Genomic DNA, 11201 nt, shown 5'->3' on the forward strand with positions numbered 1-11201 from the left:
TTCTGAGTAGTTTTGAGATATTGAGCATCAAAGATTTCACATCCTAACACAGAAAAACTGAAATGCAGGGAAATTCTTTGTAGATCAATATGACAGATATCCTAAACGTAATCTGAATCTGTACAATTTCAAAATCCTATCAAATTGCCTGATGAACAACATATTTATGACACTAACTAAAAAAATGTCAGTTTGAATCTCGTAATTCTAAGGTCTTGACTGACTGACATATCTTTAATCACTGGAACCACATCTGATGGCAATACACCATATCTTAGAGGCAGGTGTCAGTGGTTATAAATGGGAAAATATTGAATATGCAATAATTCCACACTGAGGTCTAGAATGCGAAAATGGTCTTGTAAATGTACAGGAAAAATAAACTCCTTAGATTTAATGTTCCATTGTACGTTGAGTCAAATGAATGACCACATTTTTAAACCAAATTCATTGTTTCCTTTTTTATTAAAGTGACATTTCTTCACTATAATAATAATACAAAACACTCAAGTGAGTGTACAGACTGCCCAAAGCATACTGGTACAATTTTCTGCTATCAAATACAGACATCAATTTGTTCAGAGTGTAGAATATACTCACATAGCAAGGGAGCTAAACATACTTTTCAACTGATTCACAAGAATCACTGTTATCAGAAAGAGAACAAAATCCCACAATATACTACAACCAGCCATTTTCAATATATTACTTTCAATACAATGCAGAGACATAAGACACTTGCGATAAAACAAAGTAATATCCAAAAAAAGAATGGGGGGGGGGTGGAGTAGAGTGCAAAAAAGTGTCATAAAAAAAAATGTAATCACTGATATGTTAATGACTATGAAATAAAAAAAAACTACTGCTCTATATGCATATGCACTATACTGTGTACAAATAATGGCAACAAATATATGCGATTAAGTGTATGACTTGTACAGACATCTACTCTACAGTAAACAGTGTGCAGGTACTGTACAGTGTACAGTGCATGATGGCACAGCGATTTCATGAACCACAGCAGTAGGCAGAGCTATACCATGCACTTCCCACCACATGGCGGACGGAGCCAATCAAGGTGCTAACAGCATATCGATCAGTTCACATCGTGGCAATGATTGACACCACATACATGCTTCATCATGACAGGGGATTGTGGTGTTGGGGAGGACGGACGGGTTTTGAGGGACAGGGGGTTTGAGGGGGCAGGGGGCGGCCTCGTTCCGGACGCTCAGCAGTGGGTCCCCACAGACGTGTAGGCGGACATCTCGCGGCGGATGGTGCTGAAGGGCGACAGCTCCAGCTCGGTGGTGCACTCGTGGTCGTTGTCGTCGCTGGTGGCGGCCGAGGACTTGGCGGTGCCGCACTCCTCGCAGCAGCAGCAGCAGCAGTCCAGGAAGGCGCGGCTGAACGGCCGGCACAGGCAGAAGAGCAGCACGGGCGTGCCGGCGGACTTGCAGAACAGCAGCATCTGGCTGACCAGCTGCAGCACGTCCATGGTGCGGCGGGGCACGCCGGCCGCCATGTAGGCCGACACGATGTTGCACACGTTCTCGGGGATGACGCAGAAGCCGTACAGGATGGCCAGCGCCACCACCGTGCAGTTCATCTGGCTCTCCAGCTGGATCTGCTTCTTGTTGCCACGGACGGCGGCCTTCTCGGCCTGGCGGATCTTGCGGGCCGTCACCAGGGAGCTGCCGATGGTGAAGAGGGTGGGCAGGCAGAAGTAGCAGCCGAAGTACCACCAGAGCCGGGCGCCGTCGTAGGTGAGCCCCAGGACGTAGACGGTGTCTGGGAGCTGGGTGGAGATGCGCACCACGCAGCGCTCGCAGGGGCCCGAGTCGGCCGGCTCGCCCTCCTCCGTGGCCAGCTGCCGGATGATGAGCTCGGGCAGGGCCAGCAGCAGAGCGCCGATCCAGATCACCGCCAGCTTGGCCGAGGTGGAGGCGCAGTTCTCGATCATCTCGTAGTACATCTGCACGTTGGTCGCCGCCCGGAAACGGTCGATGCACAGCGCACACAGCGTGAACGTGGTTACTCCCAGCGAGGCCACCTGAGGGGGCACAACCGGGAAGTTAATGTGACACTAACCACTACAAACTACAGAGCTACACTCTCAGAAATAAAGTGGCAGTGGAGGTACATTTTTGTCCTTCAAGGATCACATTTCCTAAATGTACCCTGAACGTACACAGTGATGTTCTCACTGGGTACAAATGAGCAGGTTTTCCATGCAAAAATGGTACAAATTATTAATATATTGCAGACTAGTGGTACAATTTTATATCTATAGGGTACCGCACCAGTGACAAGCATTTGTACCTTTTTAGACACTTTATTTCTGAGAGTTTAGACAAACAAAATTGAGCAACATGAAACTTAATAAAACAGGATGTCACCAAACAGAACAGATTTTAGAAAAACATTGTTACACTCAGTCAAAGAACTAGGCTATTGAAAACATGCTGCGGGTGTGCAGAGCCATGAATGAACTGAAAATATCAATCCACACTGAATCAACACTGTTTTATGTGACTTGTACCCTCCAGCACAGATGAAGGTCTGATTGACTGAAATGTTGATGCTTGTTTGTCAGCACGGGTGTTCAACAAAGACTGATATTTTTGCAGTGTGTGGTCAACTTTTCTATTTCTTGTGGTAAAATAGAGCAATATATGTCATCACAAGGACTGTTGGCATCACATACACAGTCCTTGTGATAGGGAATAGGGAATCTATCTTTTGCACTGTTTAAATACCATAAGGTCTGCATGATGAAAGACACTCATTCTAAAAGCAGACACTGAGTCACGTTTGAGATCATATTTTGAATTCAAGAACAAGTTTAAGGATGTGGTGTCTATTATGTCTATACAATGTACCTGAAAGACCCATAGCTACAGGTGAAAGCACATCTCTTATGAACAGTATGGAAGATCTCAACAGCTCAAACAAGATTTTGCGCAGAAAAGAGGTCACAGTCAGACATGTTTGCTGCTATTCCCATGAAGACCGACACAAAGTGAGCCCATCCTTTCATAAATGGGAGGCAGATGTTCTTTTTGGACCATTGACAACCTGCTCACTTTGAAAAGTAACATAAATTATGAATGGGCACTAGAGCTATTCTGCAGGCCATAGGGGCCAAAATACTTTACAAGCACAGTACTGTATATCACACAAAACAAGATACTGAAAATCAAGGGAGAAATACAAATTAAATAACAGTTCTTTGAGCCACATGGGATTATGAACAGGCATAAATCATTTCCATGGGTAGAAATAGCTGCCACTCCCAACAGATAAAAAACATTTCCCCAGAACTTTGTTTCAAAAGTGAAAGTAAACCAATGAAAGATAGATAAAGATAGATTCAACTCCAAAAAAAGCAAAGGACTTCTTATTATCCCATTTGAGGAAATAGAAAATACTTTATACAGACTTCTGCAGAAAAAAACAGAAACACAACATCTTCATAAACAAGCTAATACAGATTTACAAAACTATTATAAATGTGCTTCACTGTGGCTGCAACATTACTATGTTTTCACAAGATGTGTCGGTTGCACAACATGTTATCAGTACAGTCTGGTATGACTGAGCAAGGAACTGCAGTCCTTTGTGCATGCTTTATAATGCAGTCCCTATGTTCCTGAAGGAACTATAATTGCATGCACACTGAAGGTTTGACCAAATGTGAAACGAATCAGAGCAGAAATCCTTACTGCATTCAGTACCGTGTGAGACAGGCCGGCTGGCTCTCCATTCAGAGGCCTGTTCCATATGCACTTTGGCAGCAAAAGGTGTAAACACACTGAATTTTTCATTAACCCAAGACTGGGCAGGAGTAGTATGAAGCACAGTGAGATGCTTTCATCTGGCTTCCAGGAGAGAGACACACTTCAAACTAAAAAATTGTGATTGTAGCTTTGACTCTCCTTACACTTACAAATTTTACTCTGCAGTACTCCATATTTCCACTATAATTTCCTGATAGCAACAGATTATTTAGTGCTATAGCAACACATGGCAATCAATGTGACAGCCTGAGTGTTGCCCCTGGAACACTGCTTCAAATTCACTGGTGTTGTTATATGTGACCAGTCACTTGATTGTCTGAGGTCAGGATGACAGACTATTGCACTATGAACACAATTTATTCATTTCAGGCTTTAAGTACGGCAGGCAGCAAAGCTGATTTCCCTAATGTTTGCCGTAATTACGCTCTATTAATTGTTTGATGAAGTGCTGTTCAACACAATGTAGGCACTTTATGTCTAATTAATGTCAGTTTAATACCTGGTCTGCGACAGGGTGAATCAAACCGGCTATGTTCGACCTGATTGAAGTCCCTGAGTAATAATTCATCTCGGTGCAGGAAGGCACAAACACTAAAAACCAACCTGAGACAGGGACCACTCTGGTGAAACACATTAAATCATGCTGATCATTCTGCTGTTTATGAAGCAAGCTTCACAAATCAAGTGTTTTCCCTACATAAGATGCACATACAGTACATGTATTAACTTTTACAAATAAAAAATTATTCCATTCCTTTTTTTTCTGTTAGGCAACAGAGACTTGCGACTCCCATATATTGACTGGTCAAAGCAGGGTTTGACCAGAAAACTACAAATACATTTTGTTAAGTTTCAACTGTTTTGTCACCAGCAGTAGTAACTACTGAACACATACAGAGCACAGAGAAGACGCTTCACTGCCTGGAGGTAAAATACTTCAGATACATGCCTCTGAAAAACATTATCAGTAGAAGAGACACTAAGCCATAGGCTACTTCATTCTCGTGACAAAGATAATGGTTCCAGAGTTGAAAGTGCACTTTCGGTTTGTGAACTTTTATTTCCAATGCAATGCACGCACTTAAGGATGACGTGAATCCAGCTATTCTAAAGGGTTATGTGTTGTCCCTACTGTTCCTGTCATAAAATACAGTTGCATGTCGATTTAATGTGTTTTATAAATTACAATAACCTGCTTAATCTGTATAAATGCTTGCTTAAGTTTTTTTTACAGTACAGTTTGTAGTATAACAAATTGCCTCTTCTCATAAAAACTGAAAATAATGATTGATGAATAATTGATCATCACTAATTCTTCGCTGAATAATTCAGAAGCCTACAAATGATGTGTTATTCACTGGCCACAACGTGGCAGAAATAATCAGGTCAATCAATGGCTCCGCCTTCCACTTTCAGCAGGCTGTGTGTGTAGGTCTCTGCTCTGCGTGCCTGTGTGAGTCAAAGTGAGCACGTGCGGAGACACACTGCAGGTGATGAGAGAGAGGGGGCCAGTCCGTCATCACATCTGGAATGTGAGCAAGTCCAGTCAAGTGTGTTTGTGTATGTGTGTGTTTGTGTGTACCATATGTGCGCATGTGTGTGCCTCTCTGCAATGGTGCATGTGGAAATGCATGAGTGACTGTGTGTGTGTGCTTCTGTATGCCTGAACATGCATTCCTGAGCCATGAGTGTGTGTTTGTGTTACCATATGTCTGTGTGTGCATATATAAATATGTGTGTGGCTGCCTAACTGATTTCCTGTCCGTTAATGTGTCCCTACAGTACATAAAATGTTGACTGGCATTTGTTATTAATGTCCAGTCAGAACTACAGTGAGAAGCAGAACGTCTGCTTCCCTGTGCCCACTCACTTATACACATAATTGTATTATACACCGGTACTGTATCTGCTTATCAGGCACCCTCAACCATAGGGTGCGTACATTTATTATTGTTTACAAATAGTCATTTGCCCAGGTATATATTTAAAGGCAGTTGACTGCCTCAAGGGAACAACGGCACTGCCCCACCTAGGACCTGAAAGGCTGAGAGTTACATTCTCAGTCCCTGACGACACTGCTGCAGTAAGGAATCCAAATGACAAAACAGTTCCTGGTAGTAGAGTCAGGAGACTAAAGATGCAGAACTTAAGGTGAGCAGGTTCACGGTGACAGACAGCGGGACACGGGCTCCACTGCTCTGCACAGACACCTGAAACCTGCAGACCCACCATACCTGTACTGCATATGCAGAATGAGTCTGTGGATCAGTGAGAAGCAAGCCTGGCCTGTATTAGGGGAGGGGGGGCTGCCCCTATTTCAGAGACAGAAAAATCAATAAAACCGTGTCCTTACTTCCCTACTAACAGCAGTAGACCATGCCCCTACTAAACAGGCCTGTTTCACAAGCTGCTCTTTTGGAGGCAGTGAGAGACATGCTTTAGAAGCGTCAATATTCAACCTCCACTCAAGCAACACCGAAACCCTACCCTATATTTCGGGAACAGTGAGACTCTGACCCTGTTACAGGGCGGTCCCTGCCTCTCAGAGACGCTTGCTGTTTCTAACACGCCGTCATCTCCAGCCTGGTCTCTGCTGCAGCGTCTGGAGTCAGGTTGTGTTTTCACTCCCTGTTACATCACAGGGTGAGTAACCCTGCCCAGGGCTGCCTCAGCGCCTCCCTAAGGGCCGCGTTCTCTAACATGGGCCCTCAGGGCCAGCTCCACGCTGCGCTGAACAGTCACATTAACTCAGCGCTCCAGCCCTTAATGCACATCTCCTCTCAGGCGGCCGGATATTCACGACACCTCTCACCCTGGTGTCTCAGGAACACACAGAGGAGGCTGCAGAGAGAGCACTGAGTCTGTGAATGATGATTGCTTAGTGATGACATGCCTGCTTGCATTAGTAGGTGGTTGGATTAGTAGGTGGGACGGTATCTGACCTAATACCTTTGTCTAAGTCAGGGATACTCAATCCTACCCGGAAAGGGCCGGTGTGGGTGCAGGGTTATGTTCCAACCAAGCAGTAACACACCTGATTCTAGAACCTTAGCAAAGACTCTAATGGTTGATTAGTAGAATCAGGTGTGCAACTGCTTGGTTGGCATACGTAGAATATGCTGTATGTATTATGTTATTCATAATCTGTAGTTATCACCATCATTTTATTCTATGTAATTGAATCATTAGCTGAAGTTGGGGTGGGGGGAGGACAAAGGTAGGTAACACATATTATGTGAGGTAACACATATAGCGGGTGTGGTAGTTCTGCCTGAAGCAGTTGAGGCCCAGGTTCCAGCTGGGATCTTGTGGTATTGAAAGGACATCAGCATATACAAAGGGTAAAACTATCTAGGAAAGCAACTTGAGAGAGGGTTTAAGTCTTAATGAGGTTGCCCTGGAGGGGAGTGGGTGTCGGAGAGAAGGGATTGTTTACTCCCAGTGAGAGGGAGGCCATACCTTGTCTCACAAAGTGGCAGAACCGGCAAAGGTGAAATGGAAACCCTAAAGTTCAGTCATGGTGTGTGATCTCAACTCACACATTTTATCCTTGGCTTTAAGGATTTGGACTGATTCACAATTCAGTAATAATAATTACAATAATAATAATAATAATAATAATAATAATAATAATGGTTTGCTCTTATATATTCATGGGGTACTAATAGCAAACTGTGGAATAATGTTGTAAATATACAAATACAACAGAGCCACTGTATATAAATAAAACACTAATTTCTCACTGTTAAATTGTTGCCAATCAAATGAGAAAGAGTCATTAAGTACTCATTTTGCAGGAATGCTACCACATATGCCAGTTATGTACAAGCACTTATTACCCAGAACAAAAACACATTTTTGAGTGTGTTTCCATCATATTCATCTCACAAAATCAGTGATCTGGATAAAAGCCAGCCTGAGACTCGCCCGCAAACTGCCCTTGTTACCAACACAAAGTGAAGCTCATGGTCTCTCCCTTTGCTACCTCACAGGGTCACTGTACACTTCACAGCTGAATGGTTCAGGATGGCTTTTCTTTCCTAATGGCCATTTCCTTGCCACGAGAGCACGAGAACCTTCACGCTGCAGCATGGGAATCAGACAGAAGGACCCCTTTAAATATCCCCTCTAAGAAGATTTACGCAGTCTCCAAAGCTGAGTTCTGCAGCTGGCCTGATTTAGTTTTAATCACAATCAAACCTATAGGCAGCCCATTCAAACCAGAACACATCTCTGAGTAATTCACCTCTCGCATTGATAAGACTTGTTCTAATTTAGCTTCCAAGATTACAATGACAAAACAAAACAATATAAACACAAAACTGTGTTGTATGGAAGCAATTATCTTCCTCTGAGCAGATCCAACTCTACCCTTTGTTCAGGACACAATGCTCCTGCTTGCAGTAATTCATTTCTGGAAAACTGAGCAAACTTTTTCATTCTCAGAATTGTTTTTAAATATTCATTCAAGATCAAATGCTGCTACAAATTCTGCGCCAGTCAACTTTACTATCGGAGTTGAATAAGATCTGATGCTTTACCCAGCCCCAGTGGAAATCAGCCAATGGCCTAATTGATAAACCTTGTGTTACAGTGTGTCAGTCTGTTAGCTTTCCAATGTACCAAAACCCTGCTATCAGAGCCCAGCTTGAGAATAGCCCATGTGTTTGTACACACTCCTTATGTGTCAGGCATTTTCCCTTGTCCAGTTTTCCCCCCTGAGAAACTGGCATTAGTTTAAGTCTACCTACCTTCCACTGAGGGTGTAGGGTCTATGCCACGCATACGTTTGTGGAGTGTTTGAATGTGTCTAATTATGGATTTGTGTGCGTGTGTGTGTGTGTGTGTGTGTGTGTGCAAGTATATGTGTGAAGTGTGTATCAGTGGATGACTTAGTGGAGTGATCGCTTGTGTTTCAGTATGTGTGTGTATATGTTTGTGGAGAGAGAGAGAGAGAGAGAGAGAGAGAGAGAGAGAGAGAGCCTATGCTGTGGATGTTTGGATGACTGAAAGCAAGTGCTTCAAATGGTTTTCTTGAATGTTTACGCCACATACTGTATCACTGAATAGAGTGGACCAGTTTGCTTTGTTTTCTTACAATAACTTTACATTACCTTTCAAGCCACACCCTTGCAACAGCTACCACACTCAGGTGATGCTGTTTACTTCTAGAACATCTGCATTTTCTACGTAGTCATTGGCCAATAGGGAACTATATCATTGCAGTTTATTTTGTTACAGCTTTTAAACCAAACACAACCCACTCATCAAGACGGAAGAAAAAAATAATACTTCAGGAATTACCTCGATGTATGGTATGATTTTACAGGAGAACTCCCCCAGCAACCAGGTTTTCGTCAGCTCGTGGTAAATCACAAGGGGCAAGCAAAAGAAGATGATCACGAAATCCCACAGGGCCAGATTGGCTAAAAGCGAATTGGAGATGCTCCGCATGTAGTAATTGTGACATACGATGCACATGATTGCAATGTTCCCGATTATCCCCACAGAGAAAATTATCATAGAAACACACACGATGGCGAACGCTCCATATGATTCATTGGTTACGGGGTAGAAAGGGTTTCTGATCCAGTTTTTCTTCTCCCGCGTATTAAGGGGGATCAGTGGTGTTATTTCCCCAAGGTCATCGTCCGGTAAAGTAAATAACTCGTAATTTCTAGTATCGAATGGAAAATCAGTGGACTGGTTTAGGGCAAGAGGTAGGGGGATTGGTTCCCACACAGCGAGAGAGGCATCAGGTGAAGTTTCTAACTGTGCAGTGAGAAGGCTATTTTTACTCTGCTTTTTTATTAAACTCTTAATGGATTTATTCTGGCCGTCTATGGTGCCTCTTTTGCGTCTGTGGTTCCTCTTGCGTCCCCCCAGCTTGTTCCCTGAAGGAGGCTTAGATGAACTGTATCCATCACCTATTGTTTCCATGGCAGCGGCCATCTGAGAATTAAACTTTTCTTTCCTTCGCCTCCGAGGCTCTCTGTGGTTTTTCAGATTGTCTGCTTCCGTTCTGTTAAAATACATTTCGTGTTTGTATCCATACAGCTTTGTTTTATCTTCTGCAATCATTTTCATCTTAAAAGAGGTTGCGTTTATGTCTCGCACCAAAGTCTTGATGGCGTCCCATGAGGACACACCTGTGGCTTGTCCCCTCGTATTGTCCATATCAGTGATTACTCTCCTATATGCTCGGTGCCATCTCCTTCCATTTTCTGAGGTTTTGTGCACATTTTTGTGTGTGACGTTGTAGTTTTTCGTAACGATATTAGTCCTTAATTTATCATCATGTCTGTGCGTTTGCACCGCTACATTAAATGCTAGGAAAAATATCACTCTCAAAATTAACACCTGCATTGTTCGACTCTCGTAAGGTTTGGGTATCTCGGATTAACTGGATACTGTTCTCCAAAGGTACTTGCCCATTGAGACCGCATCTATGTAGCCCAAGAAAAGAAAACAATGTCAAAGCTCAAGTCATCATTCACGTGCAACAAAGACCATTCCCCAACAGCCACTGATGTTGCTGCGTAACCATGACTGTGGCGGGCTATATTTTAATCCATGCACAGTTCATAACAGGATAGGCTATATAGTAAAACCACTTCAATTTATACAGGCTCAGGTTGTGCCATTAAAACTTGCTTTGAGAGTTAAGGTTTCTTACAGACTGAAGTATTCTTGTAGACGTTGCCGTGCCAGGAAAACAATGTCAGTGGTTGTAAACAGGTTGACCGATGACAAGATAGTCGCATTTCAAACTCCTTGGCGTGAAAGCTGGAAGTTTCCGCCGTCTTGTCTGAGAGGAAAGTACCGGAACAGCGCCATGCGAGCGTTCGGATCCTCGGGTGTTGGGAGACTGGAGATGGTCGGGGAGGTGCCGCGCGCTCTGCGGTCTCCGGGCTGTATGTGCCTGCGATATGAGCGCCTCGGTGAGGATTCAGCAAGAAAATGGGTTCTCCTAGCGGCTAACCCGGATCTGTCAAAGCAAATCCGTCAGGACGAGCTCTTCAGACCACTGTAGCTTGCTGCCTACCACACCCGCCCAGCAGATAATGAATAAATATCTTATTTTTTCGCAAATAACGCTGCCCAGAGCGAAGAAAGCACGTCACATGGGAATCGATTTCAACCGGAAATAAAACTATACGCATAGCATAAGCTATAGCCTATATTCCGAATAAATAAAATAACCACGTTTTGAGAGAGGAAAACGATTAATTTTACAACCACGTCATGAGACAACATTAAGACAACATTGAAACGTTTATTTATGAAAAGCTAGGAAGGATTATTATAAGAATGTTATTACATATGGCTCAGTTCCATTATGACAGATTCACAACAATCACTGAAAAAAGCATGTTTCAATTTATCAGCAACAGGTCGACG

The 11201-nt window shown here is 43.4% G+C and overlaps 1 protein-coding gene across 1 annotated transcript; it reads right to left on the minus strand.

Moving 5' to 3' along the window:
• Positions 1–446: 446 nt before the first annotated feature.
• Positions 447–10848, minus strand: gpr37b (G protein-coupled receptor 37b). Its single transcript, XM_061252635.1, has 3 exons — positions 10477–10848; positions 9105–10246; positions 447–2053 (listed from the first exon to the last, which is right to left on the minus strand). The coding sequence occupies exons 2-3, from the start codon at positions 10164–10166 to the stop codon at positions 1232–1234; spliced, it is 1884 nt and encodes a 627-aa protein (XP_061108619.1). The 5' UTR covers positions 10167–10246; positions 10477–10848; the 3' UTR covers positions 447–1231.
• Between the last annotated feature and the right edge of the window lie 353 nt (positions 10849–11201).

Source organism: Conger conger, chromosome 8, assembly GCF_963514075.1.
Source record: "Conger conger chromosome 8, fConCon1.1, whole genome shotgun sequence".
In the NCBI taxonomy this organism is placed as follows: Eukaryota; Metazoa; Chordata; class Actinopteri; order Anguilliformes; family Congridae; genus Conger; species Conger conger.